Genomic DNA, 18,561 nt, shown 5'->3' on the forward strand with positions numbered 1-18,561 from the left:
TCATGTAGTGGACGTAAGCTTTGAAAAGCAAACTCTATGTTTGTCCTTGGCTGGTTATCCTAGGGTGGTGCTAGCGTCTGTCGCGGAACGCATTTTAAGAGAAGCGTGATCCAGCACGCAGAAGTCAGTTGCCGATGCCCCTCCTGGTATATGCCCTAAAGTAAGTGTCATACCTTACATGCACGGGATATCCCATAACTTGAAAAAGATGGCCCAAAGGGCGAATGCAAGAGTTGTTTTTTCTGCTCCCAACAAGCTCGGCAGGCTTTGCAGGCTGACAGATCCAAATGCCGTCCCTTCAGATAAGTGCAGAAAGCATCACCGCAAAAAGTTTGTCGAGTGTGTCCACCGGGTGGTGTACAACCTCCCGCTTTCATGTGGGAAGAAATATATCGGACAAACTGGGCGTTGCCTCTATGATCGGCTCCGCGAACACAGCAACAATGTAAAAAAACGGCTCTGGTGGTTTCTTGGTGATCCACTGTCGCGATCATGGATGCAAACCTCCTGAGGATCAATGCATGATTGTTTCCCGTGGCAGCACGCAGCTCATCCATGAAATATCTGAAGCACAGATGATCGCGAAATTGGGTGATAAGTGTGTTAGCTTCCCGTCTCTTGCTCTCACAGAAAAAGAATTAAGTTTCTTGGACGCGGCATCACATGACTCGTAACTATGTTACATGAATTCGCACTTCATTTTCTTGTAAGCGCATGCGCGGTCTACACTGCCTCCCATGTATAAACTCGACGCAGTGGCATGATAAACTTAGTTGAAAGTTTGCGCTTGGTGTGTCGTCTTCTCTCATGTCCGTGTCGTTTTTTTTGTCGCGCAATATCATTTAAGTCAGCATATGTTGTGCGTCGTGGTTCAGTTGAAGTAGTGAACGCCTGAAGCGGTGGAGTGGCCTGAAGTGGTGGAGCGGCCTGAAGTGGTGGAGCGGCCTGAAGCGACACTTCATAACATGGTACACCGAGTGCATGCTGCCCTTCGTCATGCATGACGCTAACTATTAAGTTGGCTGAAGGCTGCTGCACCTGATGCACCTGTTGCAGATTGTCGTGGACTATCGATCGAATAATCTCGCGAAGCGACTCAATGTCAGTTGTGAGAACTCTTAGTCCACTGGTAGCAGAGAAGAGATTCACTTGCCGAACGTATTGGTGCGAGCGCTGGTGCAGGGCCTTCTCCTTGGTGATGGCTTCAGTGAGGAATTCTGCAACTGTTTTTAGCGGGCTATGAACGAGTCCACCAAAAAGCTGCTTTTTCATGCCTCGCATCAAGTGACGCAGCTTCTTGTCTTCAGACATGGTAGGGTCAGCTCGCCTGAAGAGGCGCACCATGTCTAGCCCGTACATAGCCACACTCTCACTTGGTTTCTGAATGCGAGATTGGAGAGCCCATTCTGCTCATTCCCGGCAATCGGAGCTGGCATAGGTGTCGAAAAGGCTGCAATATAACTCACACCATTATGTCAGAACACCTTTGCGGATCCAGAACCATGGGTGAGCACTGTCCAACAGGCTGAAGTAGACGTTTTGAAGCTTCGATTTGTCGTCTCATCCACTGAACTCTGCTGCAAGCTCAAAGTCCGCCAGCCAGTCTTCCATGTCTTCAAGAAGGTCACCATGGAAGGGACTTGGCATGCACAGTTTTTGCAGCGTGAGAAGGCACCACAGCAGCCGTCGCAGGGTTAGTTGTGGTAGTATGGGATGTAGCATCCATGCATGCTGTCATTGTCGTTGTCCTCATAGGTAAAGGCTCGAACTCAGGGGCCAATCCCAGGATTCTCCGGCTGGCGCGGCGTACTGGCGCGAGCTCCGGTATTGGTCGAGCGTTCCTGCTGCTAGGAGGGGTCTGTTGCATGGGTCAAGATTACCCCGCACCTCCACCAGAAGAATGTCACGTTTAATTGATCGATGACTTCTAAAAGAGGCTGTTAAAGTACGAGCTGTCGAAGGGGCAGCGCAGCACCGACCAAAGGCTAAGGCGCGAGCTCGTGAGCCAGGCTGTCCTCGTCTTCTTCTGGGAGCTAGTCGTCCAAGCGTGTGGCGCAAACGTGTGCCATGATAATCAATAGAATTATAGAGCGAGCGGGACATACTTGGCTATAACAAAACAGTACTTATGGGATAGTAGCACATTAATAACGGGAAAGGCAAGAAAAAGTAACACGTTAGGTTATGTAGAGTTTGAAAAATGCATTGCTGGAAGACGCCAGAAATTTTCTTGATCACTCTCATAAGCGATGGCATTTGGAAGGTCGTTCCAAAGGCGAATGGCTCTTGGAAGAGTGTAGTTGAATTAATTAGTCTTTCCGTAGATGCGCATGAAATTGAAATTATTGTACAACCGGTGTGACCTGTAATGAGGAGTTTCAAGAAGCAGAACTGATGGTGCTGTATTATAGATGTATTTATGAAATAATGATAGCAGGGCTATATCATGACAATCATGCAAGGGCTGTAGTGAGAGGTCGAGTTTAATTTGTGTTATGCTTTTGTTTATGTCATAACAATGTGAAATAAAATGCACAGCCCTATTCTGAATAGATTCGAGTTTCTTTAGCAAGTATTTCTCATGGGGAGAGCAGACGGATGCGGTGTATTCAAGCTGAGGTCGAACAAATGCTAGATAAGCTAGTTTACAAATGTCTTTAGTAGAATTATGTAACTTGCGTCTTAAGCCTGGGATACATGGAGCGTTCTTTCACGGCGAACATTGCGCGGCAGAAATAGACACGGCGGGACGACGCCGCTGGTTCGCTGGCTTCACTTACATGCAGCGACAAACGGGCGGACACCGCCGTGCACCCGCTGCTTTGTTGCCAGACTTTACTAATGTGTTGGATAACAAAAAAAGAATAATCAGGATTTTTATTGTATTATTTATTGTTACTGACTAAGCAACTTCGAAAAAAGTTTCATAGAGGCACTTACGAACGATTTCTACACATTTCATTTAGCTGCAAGCATTTCAGCGGGCTGGCTTTGCGCCGTCTGGCGGGTCTGGCTACGTTGAGTGAGCGGTCACCGCAGAGTGCAGGCGTTGCAGAAGGTTTTGTGGTTCTCCAACAGCGACGTTTACTTTGTGTAAAAATAAATTGTGGTTATTGATGTTTACTTCATTGTCAGTTCCTGTTTTAAAGCCTCCTCCAAGAACAAGCGTTTAGTACTGCAGCCAGAGAGGGTAGAATTATCGATATTTGGTGTGAAATGGCCATGTCACCGGTTCTCGTTCTCGGTGCCCCAGGCATTGCGTGTGCTGCCTGGACCCACACAGATGCAAACAGCCAGGAGACCAGGCATGGTCGGCTGCTAACTGTAATGTGTCATCCCTCTTTTTCCTCGACGCTTTCGAGCAGAAGGGACTTTTGGTTGTAGTATAGCAGGATGATTTTTAACTGAAGAAGCACAAAACCAAACTTTACGAGCACGCGTGCCAACAGCGGAAAAGCAAAAAAAAAAAGACAGCTTCATGTGCCGCGAACGAGAAACCGTTTCGTCTCCTGTACCAAAGCCCATATGGCCCCCCCCTCCCCCCACAATAAGAAGGCAATAATAAGAAAAGCGGTACAATGCACACACTATTTTGCTGCTAGAAAAAAAGCATCGAGCGCACGAGCTCCCGCGCGCCTTGACGCTGTTGTGGGCAAACCTCACCCGACGGGCCGCCGCGCAGGTTCCGGGACAAAACCTCTTGCTTTTGAACAACGCAGCCCCCCCCCTTTTTTTTTTTCGCTCGCTGCTGCTGGAAAATTAATATCCTGAAAAGCACCGCAGGGAAGACAGCATTTCAACATTTCCATGGGAGTTCTCCGGCGCGGCCAAACAAGTGCAAACACCCACATTCTGTCACTCCAGCGCGGCCGCGCCAGCCACGCGACTGACGCTTCGGCGGAGGCACCACCTTAAAAGGAAAAACACACAAAAACATTCGGCGGCTGCCGGAAGTTGGTGGGAGATCGATTGTCGCGATGCCTGGTGAGCACGAGAGGCACTCCCGCCACTTCCGCCGGTGTCGATCGCCAGGCGTCGGTTTTTCGCCGCCTGGACGCCGGTTTTTCGCTCCGTGTATCCCAGGCTTTATGTACCCTAACGATTTCGAAGCATTGGCACAGATGTATGCAATGAGTGTTGACCAAGAAAGAGTTGAAGTTAGGTTAACACCAAGATATCTACATTGAGTATCATGCAAAACAGTGATGTTATCTATGTGATAAAGAAACGAAGATTTAGTATGCTTGCAGTTAAAAAAGATAATCTTGCATTCAGAAACGTTAAGCTTCATTAGCCAAGAGTTATACCAAAGAGAAGTAGGTTCTAAATCTTTTTGGAGGATTGTATGATCATCGGCATACTTGATGGAATGATAGGTTAAGAATGATGGAATGCTGAAGTAGCATGCGAAAGAGGAGAGGACAAATTATTAAATACTGTGAATTGCTGACGATTAGAATGGAAATTGCAAATCCAGGTTAGTGTAAGAGTATCTAATTTAAGAGCAGATAATTTCAAAATCAAACGGCAATGTGCTACGAGGTCAAACGCTTTTGAAAAGTCTAGAAAAGCACAATCAGTTTGCAGGCCCTCTTCCATGCTAGTACGCAAATCAGTCCACGGCAGCCGCATTTCGATAGAGGAAAAATGCGAAAACACCTGTATATGTACTCAGCTTTAGGTGCACGTTAAACAACCCCAGGTGGTCAAAATTTCCGAAGTCCTCCACTACGGCGTGCCTCATAATCAGAAAGTGGTTTTGGCATGTAAAATCCATAATTTTAAAATGCACATTAGTTGTTAATTCTAATATTGCGTTTCACAAGAAAAGTTTGTTGGCTTACAAGACATTCGATGCAATTACATGTTCTAGCATTTTGCATATAATGTATAATGTACATGTAGCATTTTGCATATTTTGTATAATGTTAATGATATTAAACAGTAGTTTTCCAGTGCGTGTTTGTTACCCGACTGAAATATGGGTATGACCTTTGCTATCTTCCAGTCTGAGGCAGCACGCCAGTCTGTAAAGATTGCCTGAAGATGCGAGAGAGAATTTTACTAGATGCTATGATGGTGTTTATCAGAATTTTAAAATTAATGTCGTCAACACCACAGGATGTGGTTAGCTTGAGGTTATTTATCAGGCATGCAACACCTTCAACTGTTATTTCTATTGGTGACCTGTATTGGTAGTTTAGCTCCGATACGTCCGGAAGATCAGGCTTATCTTCTATAGCGAATATAGCATACAGAATAAGTATTGAAAGTAGAAGCACAGTGATTACGTAACTGTAATGGGAATGTTATTATTGTTGTGTAAAGAAATGTTAGTGTGGTCCTGATGAGGGCTTAAAATGCGCCAGAACTTTCTGGGATTAAACTTTAGAAGAAATGGTAGGTCATGAGTGAAGCATTTATTTTTAGCTGAAGATGGGGCAGAAATATAAATTTTTAAGCTTTCCTTGTACATGTCCCAAGCTGCTTGCGTGCGCAAGCGCTTAGCACTTTCGTAGTGGCGCTTCTTCCTGTTCTCAGTAAGTGCAAAGATCTGGTGAACCATAGGTTAGATTTATCATAGGTTATCTTAATGAGAGGGACGTACTGGATAACCAAGGCAGACATCTTATTCCTGAACAGTAACCAATTCTCCTCCACTGACAGACTATGAAATGAAGGTAACAGCATGTGGGAAAAAACATACCTAATTCCAAATTCATAATGTTAAAATTGGCTTTATTATAATTGCGTATTTTTTTAGTAGTGAAACCTGTAAAAGATGAGGGTATGTTGAGAGCTATTTCCATTAAGGAATGATCGCTAAAACCATTAATAGACACAATTTGATCAATTGCCTCAGGAGCTATTGCGAGGATTAAATCTAAGATATTATTACCCCATGTAGGCTGCGTAACAACCTGAAAAAGTTAAAATCTAAGGTTAAATTGACAAATTCTGTCAAAGTATTACAGAATGAAGATAAGTTAACCCGGTCGATTAGAGGAAAATAGAAGTCTCCTAGCAGATAGATGGCATCAGATGGGTGAAGCTTCATCACTGATTTCATGTTGCTGTTCAAGTCATTATAAATAATGGCTAGTAATGTCTGACTTGAGCCAAAGATCCTTGTCAAGTTAAAGGGACAATAAAATAAAAGTTATTTAACTTGTATTAGAAAATTGCCTTTCTACAATACCAAAAAAGCCGCTCTTACTGTGAGAAAAGGCTTGGTAAGCGAGAAAAGATGCAAGAATGAGAGATGGGTGGTGACACTGCCTCGAAGTTACTGTATGGAGCTTGCCGTGACACGTCACAGATTTTGACAGCATCTTCTTGGGCCTACTTGATTTTTTATAGTTAAATGTAGACTACATTGTGTTCCAAAAGTCTGAACTTGTAAGTTTCAAGAACCTTTACTGAGCCAACAGCTGCTCAAATATAGAAAAACACCGAAATCCATGACACCACACTGACATACCGGTATTGGCGTGAAATAAAACGAATAAAACTGACCTTCATTTTCTCTTCTAATCAACTTCTTATGGCAAAAATAATGAAAATAGAGTTTTCAAAGAATACTTTATCAGTCTAAACTGACTTAGTGTTTCTCTTTAGAGTCCCTTTAAAGCCAAATGGCTGAATCTCACTTTCTGCTAGACATTTACAGAGCCTAGGGTTCAAAAATACAGCCATGGTGGCTGTGGTGCGAACTAGAAAACAAAAAAATGGTGGCACGGCTTGGCCACTTGATCTAGTTTTGTCTAGCTCCATGATGACAACGGTGATTTAAACAAGCCTGTCATTTGTATCTGTGGAGATGCCACATTGTAATTGTTCAGTGACACTCTAAAAAGAAAATATCTAGGAAACTTTCCCCATAGACAGTGTCCATGATAGCCCCTACTTGGATATTTAACAGGGAGAGGCGGGCTAGTTGGTGGTCGATATTGGAATGTATGATGTAACCACGCAAACATTGTTCCGCGCTTGTCCTGTGTGTTTCCTTATTTGTCCGTTGTCGTTTGCGCAGTTACATAATACATTCCCCTACGTGGAGCTGGTTTCTTTGAATGTTCAAAAGTTTCCGCAAACATCAGTTTTCAGAGGTTCAGGAAGCACATTTATATTCAAGGAGCTTTAAGTGCCCTTGAATTTCTCCTTCCAAATTCAATGATTTCAAGGATTTCGAGCAGGTGTAGGAGGAGGAGGTTCAAATGAAAGCAATAACAGTAAGAAGAAACAATAATCGATAACTGACATAGACAAAAAGCAAAGCACACAAATTTAACAGGGAATTTGGTTGAACTTCATAAGAAATTCCTGGACTGCAGAGCAAACATTCCTGTGGCTGAATCCCAGAGCAGAGGCTTTAAATGAAAGAGTACAAGTGCAACGCTAAACCTTGCCATCTCTCTCAATTCTTCACCCTTCAGGTGAAACTGGTGCTTTTTTGTGTGACTATTAGCGGCCTAAAGGACAAAATGTGTACCTTTCCTTCAGTTTTTCTGTTTGGCAGAGGAGCACCATTGAGTTTTTGTAGAAATTCATGCTGTCTTCCTGTAATTATTCTCCTGTTATGCAAACTAACACAGACTGGTTGAAACCAGTTTCAACCCAGGCACATACCCAAGATTTTTTTTCGGGGGGAGCAACCCAAAGTAACTTTTCTATGCAAATGAGGGGGGGGGGGTACCTTTACTAGTACAAAAGTGAATAATGCCCGCCATTTGCCATAAAGACCCGTAAACCTGCACAAGAGAAGTGAAATAAGGTGCATCTCACAGGTAGTACGCCTGCGTGATACACTTCTTCTTTATTTGGCAAACAAGGAACCACACTGAATGGACTTGCACAGTAAAGAAGCGCAGGAAGAACACTGCCAAGAACAAGTAAACAAAGGAAAGTGCAAAATAAAGATTTCTATCGACATCATCAGCCCATCTTATGTCCACTGCAGGACGAAGGCCTCTCCCTATAGTAGATTTCTGTAGTAGCACACAACTTAATAAAACAGCAGTTGGCAACCAAGGCACACGGACCGTGTGGGGTTGTATTACTCCGCCAGCCAATCACAGAAGCAAACAAAATCGTTGACATGCGGCCTTTTCAAAATGGCATCGTACTTGATAGCTCCAGAACATCTGCTCTTCTTGAGTGTTTTCAGGGACAGAAACAATGAGGTGTGCAACAGACATGGACAAAACGTATGGAGTCTGAGCGTTTCATTTTTTAAATGTCTACCCGCCGTGGTTGCTTAGTGGCTATGGTGCTGGGCTATTAAGGTCGAGGGATCAAATCACGGCCATGGCGGCTGCATTTTGATGGGGACAAAATGCAAAGACACCCGTCTACTTAGATTTAGGCGCAGGTTAAAGAACCCCAGGTGGTCCCAATTTCCGGAGTCCCCCACTACGGCATGCCTCATTATCAGTTTGTGGTTTTGGCACTATAAAACTCCACAATTAATTGAATCTTCAAAAGTCTGCAATACAGTTCATTTCACTGGTGTGCCCGTTTTACTCCTAAAATTTAACTGCCAACTGAAGTGAAACTTGACAATAGTTGCTGCGAAGCAAGCATTTTATTTCACTTCAATAAAGAATTAGGCTTCCGCCATTCCACTATAATAGGCGAGAGAAAACGCATAAGGTTACACGCTAATAATTTTATTTTCGTGGTTACCACCTTATTTGAGTAACAGAAAAAGTTGAAAGTACAAATTATTTGCAGCCTCGCGGAGGAACGGTGGCGGGTGGTTATGAGGGCATGCGTGGGGCTTCACTGCGGACTTAAGTTGTATCCGACTATAACGTATTTTTTAAAAATTAACTCTGGAGTAAATATAGAGAAATATATATTTGCGGAACCATCAAAGTTCTTTTGGATCACTCGTTTACTGCTCTACTAAATGAAGTGCCAAAACCGACTCGTATTGTTATTAGGGAAGTTGCGTAATGATGCATGGCCGCCAGTTCCGTACAACCATGTAGAGCGCAGGACGCTGCAGTTCTAGATGTACTGCGCCCACCGCGGTAGGTTAGACAAACACCTACAAAAGCAAAGCAGAGAAGTGGCTACGTTAGTCGGCTCGACTTATAACTGTAAAAGTGTCATTCAAAATACACAAAATTGTTCTCCACTTCCGGCAGCGTTTTCTCTACTTCCTTTTTAAACAAGATGTTGATCCATAAATATTTTCATAAACAATGGTTAAATTTGTTAATTTTCACTTTTCCTTCCTGTTTGGCTGTTGCTCTTGGCTTAATTTCTCAACTCCTTGCGACTCTTGTTTCCAGTTGCCAATTTTGCACATAAATTGCTGTACAATTAGGGAAAAACCAGACAAGGTAACGGGTAAAAGTCATATTGCTTATGGGTTTAACGGTTATTGCAGGGTTTGATCATGGAAGCTGTTTCGCATTATTTTATTTTCCACCTTATCTAACCAATATTGTGGGTATATGGTTCTGAGGATCTGCCAGCGTCGCAGCGAGCCGTCACTCGTGAAAATAATGAAGCAAAAGGAAAAATTAAACTCAACTGGCATTTTCTCTGGCTGCAACTCGTTCCTCAAGCATACAGACCAGCTGACTACGAACCGAATCCCTTTCCTGGTCCTTGGATCAGTCTAAACAAAGAGGGTTGAACCAATGAAGCAACAGCCATGCGCGTGACTACTGAATAGATGGTGACAACTAAACGCATCTCGAGTTAATCGCGCATGCACCGAATCGATGAGAAAAGTGACCTTCACACCCCACGAGATGCTGATAAATATTGTCATCCAAAAGGAGTTAAAAGGGCAGCAAAAAGTTGACCACCGAACAGCTGTCAAGTCTCAACATTGACTTGGCGGCGCTTTAGGAATGTGTGTGAGGATTGGTGGCATGGGTAAGGAGGGGGGGGGTATGCAGCATAATTTCAGAACCCCCCACCCCCCCCTGGGTATGTGCCTGTTTCAACCATTATATATATATTTTTTTTCACTCAATAGTTGAACTGGAACTGCACTGTTTTCACTGAACTGGAAATATCTTCATGAAATAAAGTTCTGGTTTGACACTCTGGGCCTAGTTTTCTTTTTTACGTTGAACGAGAGTTTTCGTGTTTGACAAAAAGTCAACAAAGCAGGGATAGTAAATGTGAAAAAAAAAGAGAGAGAGAGAGAGAATGTGTGGAAATTTGCTGCACTGGCATTGTGCGAAAAAAATGAAGGTTGATAATCATCCTTTAGTTTGTCCAATTTTTCTACTGCTTTTTCACACTTGCCTGAATTTTAGTGTGAAGTAGCTCTTTTCAACAACCAAGAAAATTAAGATCTTATGATCATAATGCTAAATGTAATGAAACAAGTGCTGCTGTTGGAATTTTCAGCTAAAGATACACAGAAGGAGTCGAGGGACGACACTGATGCTTGGGGGTCAGACATGAATGAAGGAGACCAAAGAAACAACCATTGTCACAGAATGAGCTGTAAACGATATCAAACTCTAGTAAGAAATAAAATACACTGTACACTTGTTATGGCTACCTTACACTAACATTATTCCAAAGAGGCTTGCATGGCCTTATTTGAAATTAAAATGATTGTATGTGCTGGTGCTGACTTGAATAGGGTGGCACAGAAGTTGGGCTGACGTCACAGGTGGCATGGTTGCCATATGTGCCAACAAGCTTAGCCTACTTTCAGGATAAGACTGGAAGCTCATCCAAGCTTTTTTTCTTTTAAGCTCATGCCATGGAGACCTTATCACTGTTTCTCCCGACTGCTGCCTTTAATTTATTTCCCATTAGGCGACTTGTGACAGAATCACAAAACTCATCACCTTAACTGCCTTCCCTTACTAACATGACCTAGAAAAAGGTGGCTGCCAGCAATGCCACATCAAGCTCAGCTTGTCATAATATAGCACCAAATAATCTTAACATTGCAAGAAAATACACATATGATCTACAAAAGCAGTAAACTTATCCGAGTTACTACAAAATCCACAAAAACTTATAGTCTCAAAAAAAAAAAATGCATGGCAGCAGTTTACATGAACAGCAAAGAAAAACTAAGCCATATTCAGTGGATTACTGTGTTCTTACCGCTGGCTGAGCCGCTTGAGGAAGGCAAAGTGGGCATTGCGGAGATCATCAACAGACTGCGCCTCTTTGTTGAGTTCAGCACGTAGCTCTGCAAGCGATGCCTGCATGACTTGACTGCCCACGTACGACTGGACCATGTGCACAAAGTGTAGCATCTCATGCCTGCACCACCGGGGAGTTTATTTCAGCAAAGATCACATAACATGTGAGGAAACTGTCGTATACATTAAGGAAACTTTAATGGTAACTTTAATGAAACTTTAGAACTGAGATTGTACCCCTAATAGTCTGCATCAATTTCTAACTGCAATATTTAGCTGATGAGAACTTCTTGCCGGGCAAGTTGGTATTGATTCATTATACTTATATTTAAGGCGCCTATCTCGATGTCCTCTCTTGTGTGCTGTGTGTTGTTTTTTGGCACCTTAAATTATAGGTATAATGAATATTTAGCTGATGGTGGGATATTCACTGAGGTCACTCGAGTATCGACAAATTAGCATGAAGATTGTTAGAAACATCCATAGACTGCTCTAGTGCCTGCCTGTTCTACTCATTCCAACTTTAGTAATTAAAAGCTTCAGGATATTGTCACATACTCCTCAGGGCTTTCACTAGCACATACAGGACTACTTAGTCCCAGCACAGCATCATCTTAATATGTCAGCCTGTGCTAAAAATATTTTTTTGCAGTTTTGCCTGAAAGGCAAAGCATTGATAACGAAAGCAAATTATTAGACAACTATATGACGTAAAGTTAATAGTTTTATCAGCTGTTTATCAGCTGTATAAGTTGCTGTAAACATTTGCTTCCTAACTAAATTAATGAGCACGTTGGCAAGCGCACAAAGGCAAACACAAACACATCTTACTCGTGATTGCGGACACTCACTGTCACAATGCTGGCAAGATGAAAAGCAGCAGCAGTGAAGAGTGAAATACCGCTCGTGCTGCCTGTTGCTTCAACGCAAACTAGGCATGTGAGAACACAGCGCATGCTCAGCCATCACCTATCGGAGCCCTCCTAGCCTTCGAATTCACCACAGATTACCTAAAAGATAGTGGCCGCACTACCGCAGCCAGAGTAGAAGAGGAGATGCACACTAACTTGCCCCCTCCTCCTATCGTGCACACATCCCCTACACTTCCCCTTCTTGATTGCGTGAGGAGACGGCATGCATCCTCCCTTCCTTTTTCCCTTGCCACCGACACCACGCATCAAGCCACCATCCCTCTTGGCTCACCCTCGTGCCTACAGCATGCGGTCGTGATGTTATCGCACTTCGATTTGATATGGAATATCACGGCAACGGTGAAAATTCACCTGGAGTGTCCATGTAATTGCTAACACAATAAAAATCACCCGTACACTGCTCAATACACTTATTGCAGCTTTGGTCATTTGTTACGCAGGATACACACTCTTCAAGACTAGTATTTAACCCCTTCCATGCCACACTATTATAGTAAAATCTGACCAAAAATTGACGAATTCTTTAAAGCAAAATCTTTTATGAAAGAATGTAGACAATAATTTAAGCATTTATTAGTGGTATTTCGACCAATTCACTTCAAAAGTGAACCTCAAAAGTAGTATACAAGAAAAAGTCAGTTCCTCCCAATAGGCAAAGCATTGATAACAAATTATCAGACAGCTATACGCCTAGTCCTATATGTAGTGCCTACAGAGGCGCCACTTAGTTGGTGCTTCCACAGTACGCTCGGGAGCAGTAGCAGATGACAACCCTTTGCAGCAAGAATGGTTGAAGTTCGTGGCTGCGATTTCTTCTTTGCTCGGGTGCCAGAGTGCTTCTGTGGTAACAGCTGCAGGAAAGACGCTGATCTCCATGAGAGCGGACATGAACATGATGTTACTGGTGTTTGGGACAACCCGGTCCCCATACATGCCAGGTACATCCCGCATAAAAACGCAATGAACACTATTTACACGAAGCGGAGCCCGTGTTAAATAGCCGCTAGGTTTTGCTGAGTAATGTGATGTCTCAATAGTTTTTTTAAAATTCTACCGTTGCCGTAATACTGCTTCTGTACCTCAATAATAGGCACACGTCGTTAGTGCTCAAACATATCTCAAACAAATCCACATGGTGTGATGTGTGCATGTGCCGTAGTGGTCTTTCTGCCGATAAATACATGTGACATCGCCGATTAAGTGTCATCAAAGTCGCCTCAAGAAGCGTAATTGCGAATTTATTGATGGAAATGCATACATTAGTCAACTAAGTCATATGGTGCATGGGTTAATAACCCCCTGAATGCAGAGATCTAACTTGAATCGAACTTGATTTCTGGCAGTCTCAAAACAGCTTCGCCGCACACCCTAATTCGTGCTCCAGTTTGCGGACGACTTGCGAACGACTTGGCTGCGTCGAAGTCCACCCAAGTTTCAAGTCTGCTCTCGGGCTAGCTTGAAACTGACTTCGTGTGTTATTCCAACATGGCAGCCTCCCGAATGGACGTTGTGCGGAGGTTAGCTGCTTTTGAGTTTGCTTGCCACGCCATGGATACAGCATTTTAAGAGGCGCAGCCCTTGCCGAAAATTCCGCGACCCGCCCTACGTGACCGAGGGAATCCGATGGAGCTGTACGACGACGAACAATTCCAGTCGCTGCAGATTCACGAAGAATGCCATGCGACTTCTCACTATGTTGCTTATCCGGGTAAGCGGGAACAACAGAGGACAGCCTGTGTGCCTCCCATGCTGCAGTTGCTGATGGCTGTGATGTTTTACGGGGCTGGCACGTTTCAAACAGTCACCCGGGGTCCGGTTGGCATTCCTCAGTCAACATTGTGCCGCGCAGTTGGAAAGATGAGTCTGCTCATCGCGAAGCACCTGCGCCCGATGCTGGTGCGCTTCCTGCAGTCGCGGAAAGATTGATTGTGAGCGTATTTTCTCATCTCCAATGACTACATATGCCATCACCAGTTATTAGTGCTCACCACCATATTTACACTTAGCATGCCGAACTGTCATGCACATATCCACCGAATATGAGATATACGCATGAGCACAATAAAAAGTAGCCCAAATGAGCCAGTCATGCAGAACATGTGCGCTTACCAGTTTTGTGGCGCTCTCACTTTTCTTTCGCAGCTTTCACCTTCCACTTTTGCTTCAGGTTGGTCCAGAATTTTTTCAGTTGCAGGTGATCGCGCCGCGTAATCCTGTGGTTTGCAGTATATTGTTATGCTATTTCTTTCCATGTCTGATTCTTCTTAGTCAACGACATCAGTTTTCTTGCATTCCACAATGTGCTTGTAGTCGTTCACGAGTGTCGTCAGCAGGCTCTTTTCGTCTTCAGTAAAACAGGCTGTCGTCTTGCGTAGTGGTGTATTCTCTTGGGAGAAGAGTGTACATGAGTGCCATATTTCAGTGTCAAAGCCTGTTGACAGGATAGTAATTTCGTACCAAATGTGGTGCACGGCTGTCGCACGAACCCCAGAACTTGTTTTCCTAACAGACGACATTTTCCTAGCAGACGACACGCGCTGCCAATTTGCGATGTCTACGACTGTGTTACACTCTCCCTCATGTTGTTCTCGACAAACCCTCCATGCGAAGTAGACAAATCGTTTGCATGTGTCATTTTATTTATTTATTTTGTTTTTTATCGGGTGTTGTCACCCATATGGGTCCGGACAGGGGACTCTACAGCGCTCGGTACACATGTTGCATTTTTTTTTTCTTGTTTATGACTCTGGCCTAGTGCGTTCAAATAAGTTGACTTTTTCTTTAAGGGTCACCTAGCCCGACCAGAACAAGGGACATCGCCTTTCTGCTGGAATGCCTATAGGCGAAAAAGGATGCGCGAGCTCCCTCAGAAACCGACCGTATGCCTCGTCTCGGCCTCTTGAATCCGGTTGCCAGCCCAGACGGCGCATGAACACCTTGTGGCAATAGAGAACAAAAGCCGTTGAAAGACCACCATACGAACCAACCATTTCGTTCGCTTCTCTAAGGCCAGTCATACAAACATGCAACGAGATCTCTTAGTTAAAAATAAGCTAAAACCAAAATAAATGTGACTATAAAATTGATTTGCACTCAAATACATTGTATCCTAAATGTGTAGCAGCGACTTGAAAAAATAGTGAAACCTTAAACTCAAAAGGCCCCCCCCCCTCAATACACCGAAACTTGAAGACTACTTAAACCCGCTGGGAACGCGTGCTTTCCGCAAGCAACACTGCCAATCGTAGCGGCGAACGTAGCCAGATGGAATAAATTTACGCAAACTATACTTCAGCACTTATGCCCTGGTAGAAATTTGGAAAGATTCATACTTTTTTGCTGTACAATGTGGCTTACACTAATAAATTTATTACCCTCTATTAACCTCAAACACAGACCAGCAACCTGCTTTTGCATTGAAGCATTGCATTGCATTTTGCATTGAAGCATTGTCAAGTCTTGACTTGACGAAGCAAGTCAGCTTGAGCATCTATGAAACGCGAAAGCCGACTTGGGCATTTTGAAGTCCGCCCCTTGCTTCAGGCCGACTTGATCAAGTCAAGTCCAAGCCCAATCCAAGTTAGATCTCAGCATTCGGGGGTAAGAGCGTGAGTTAGTGCTGTACCGCCGATGCAATTCTGCTGCATATGCTGACAAACTGCCATTCCTGGTGCAGTTTTCGCAATTTTATATTCCCTGAAGGAGCTGCTTGGAAACGTACAAAGCTAAAGTCTGACCCACTTTTCAGCAGTTTTTTCTCTTTTCTTTTTCTGGAATATTAATTTAGGGAGATGCCATTTGATATCATTTAAGGCAGAGCAGCATCAGCCAAAGTAGATGGGCGCTGGCTGCAAGGTCAGGTTTTGTCTTCCATGATGTAAGCATAATAAGAAAGAATTCAGATGAATACAAAATTCACATGCAGAAAGGGACCACATTGTGAAACAAACAAATCACTAGGCGTGGTAAGTGTTGTAGGGGTTGAAGGACGGACTTCGGGATGAAAACAAACTTGGGAGTATTTATTTTACATTATATACAGAGAGATGAGAGTCAAGTAACAGTCGTACAGTCATTATGGGCCGGCAGCAACTCGGACACTGCGGCTCGCAGCAAGAAGTTCGAGAGAGATGAATCAGGGAATGCTCTCGAATGCTTCTTATAAACCCTTCGAGCACTGGAAGTCGCGTCATGTTTGACCAATGGGAGAGTCCGCTCAGATGACGCCATTTCCGGCCAATGGTTAGCGCCCGTGCCGCGGTGCCACACCAGGCGGAGAGAGTCGCCGCCTGGTCCCCTTTGCTTGATCGCCGTCACAAAAGCCAGGTGGGGGCAACGCTGCCAGGCCTTCCCGGTACATCACAGCCGTCTTGTTTCAGGACCCACTTTCCTTGCAACAATGCCGGGCTATCCCTTCGTTTTCTGGAAAACTCAAGCATTGAATAGCTCCACCGGCGGCGTACGAACTTGTTTGCACGTGAACTTGTTGGCTCGAGCGCTCCTCTGGAATGTGCTGCGATTCGATGTGGTCCGGGCAAACTCGAAGTAGCCTCAGGAAATGGCGCCATATCTAACAGCTCGTCCTCGCCCCGGAAGTTCTGAATGGCCGGTGAACTCAATTCGCTGGCCATGAGGAACGCTGAAAGAACCTGCAGGGTATTGGTGTCGAGCCTCGAATGACGAACTTCGGGATCCTGGGCCCTGGAGAACATACGTCAAACAAACAAAACAACACAGCGCTGCACCACGTGTAAGCGCAGGCTCTTCACCCCTGACTCGCCAGGCTATTACTGAGTCAAAATCAACCCTGATCTTTTATTTCCCCAATTTTGACAAAGCAGTTCCAACCACCCTTCCAAACAGCTATCCATTTCTCCCCGAATGCCGACAAGACCAGAGTACTATTGTTGTTGCAAAACAAAGGGTCGTTGACGTTGCAAACAACAAATGAAAACAGCCGAACATAACTTAAGTGGCCTAACTACACGAACCGCATGTTTCCAATCTATCGCAGGGGCGTACTTATCGCACGTATTGGTGCCACTGAACAATCTGGTCAACCTCACAAGTACGTAATCACAAGCGGACTAGCCTTGTGGTCACTAAACAAAATGCCGCACGTATTGGTGCCACTGAACAATCTGGTCAACCTCACAAGTACGTAATCACAAGCGGACTAGCCTTGTGGTCACTAAACAAAATGCGTACTTGCGTTGTAGGCAAACTTTTCACTTAGGCTCACTCACGTTTCTTCTCTGAAAGTCCTACAGGACACGTGACTTAAATGAACAATTAAACTTGCGGGACTTACACACTCCGCAGAACCCTTAAAATAATCCGTCCTTTAATAACTCGTTCCACGCATACTTATCAGAGAAGTCAGAATATGGCTGCCCTCAACACACACGAGCAACCCAGTCATAAATCTGCTTCCTTCCGTCCACACAGGACACGCACTAATGGAACTAAGAACGCTTCTCAGTGCAAATCATGCACTCACTGAAAACCCACGTGGTTAACCTTAGAAAAATCAAAAACACTTAAAAAGAAAGAAGGTTAAATAACACACACGCGCGTTACGATAGGCCTTTCAACAATAACCTTGACCCTCAGGTTACTCACACACACAAAAAGAAAGCCTATTTACTCATTAACTAACACTTGCGAGACTACATGTTTACACCAACCTCATCTTTCAAATCACGGAGCTTCTCAAACGAAAACATAAACAAAGCTCATACCTTACACCTTGAAAGAAATCCCAGTCTCAATTCGCGAAAACTTTCAGTTGCTCAAAATAAAAAAAACAACACACTTCATTTCTACGGAAGGACTCTTGGCCTCCCTTTCCAAAAAAGGCTTACGTCTGACTCATACTTTGAGTCGTACCCGAGGTGGGCGCGGTTTGAAAGCTACTCTGGCTGCCGAGAAACAACAAAAGGGCTGACTCACTATCAGCTCCCCCAAGACGTTACGGTCTCCTGCCAATTTGCGTCCTGGCGCCCCGCTTTCCTCACAAATTCGATTGACCGCGTCGCTACTCCCCACCTGATCTCGTCTTGCCACCTTGCGCTTCTTCGTACTGCACGCTGAGCTTTGAAAAGAACTACGGAACGACGAGGAGTTTAACTGCCCCGTGCCCTTTGTCTGCGTCCCTGCAGAACATGCTTCGCGGTCTCCTTTTGACCGGTGGCTCGACCATTTTGGATGCGTCAACATCGTCCGTGACGACTGCACCTTTTTCTTCGCGCCCTTCCCTTTTGGGTTTCTCGCCATCTTTGGCGGCGCTACATTAGTTACCGTCTTTCGGTCTTTACCGCGCTTCTTTTTACGGCGCTTTCTCTTTGCACTCGCCTTCATGTCGCCTTCTCGTGCCTCGTGCTGGCCGGTACACATTTCGTCGGCCCGGATCGGTCTCTTACCCGCACAGTCTGAGTGATTTACATTTAAATCTACTCTCACTTTGCCTCGACTGGCGGACAGCCCAACCGACT

The 18,561-nt window shown here is 44.4% G+C and overlaps 1 protein-coding gene across 10 annotated transcripts in view; it reads right to left on the bottom strand.

Annotated features, from left to right (window-relative positions):
- Grip163 (gamma-tubulin complex component 6) overlaps positions 1-18,561 on the bottom strand; it is a 521,720-nt gene that overhangs the window by 31,468 nt on the left and 471,691 nt on the right. For all 10 annotated transcript variants that reach the window (XR_011514995.1, XR_011514994.1, XM_070539799.1 and 7 more), the window contains one exon: positions 11,095-11,256. Coding sequence is in view for 8 of the 10 variants with exons in the window: in XM_070539799.1 (XP_070395900.1) it covers positions 11,095-11,256 (162 nt within the window). In the remaining 2 variants the exon portion in view is untranslated. The remainder of the gene's footprint in view (positions 1-11,094; positions 11,257-18,561) is intronic.

This window comes from Dermacentor albipictus, chromosome 6 (genome assembly GCF_038994185.2).
Source record: "Dermacentor albipictus isolate Rhodes 1998 colony chromosome 6, USDA_Dalb.pri_finalv2, whole genome shotgun sequence".
In the NCBI taxonomy this organism is placed as follows: domain Eukaryota; kingdom Metazoa; phylum Arthropoda; class Arachnida; order Ixodida; family Ixodidae; genus Dermacentor; species Dermacentor albipictus.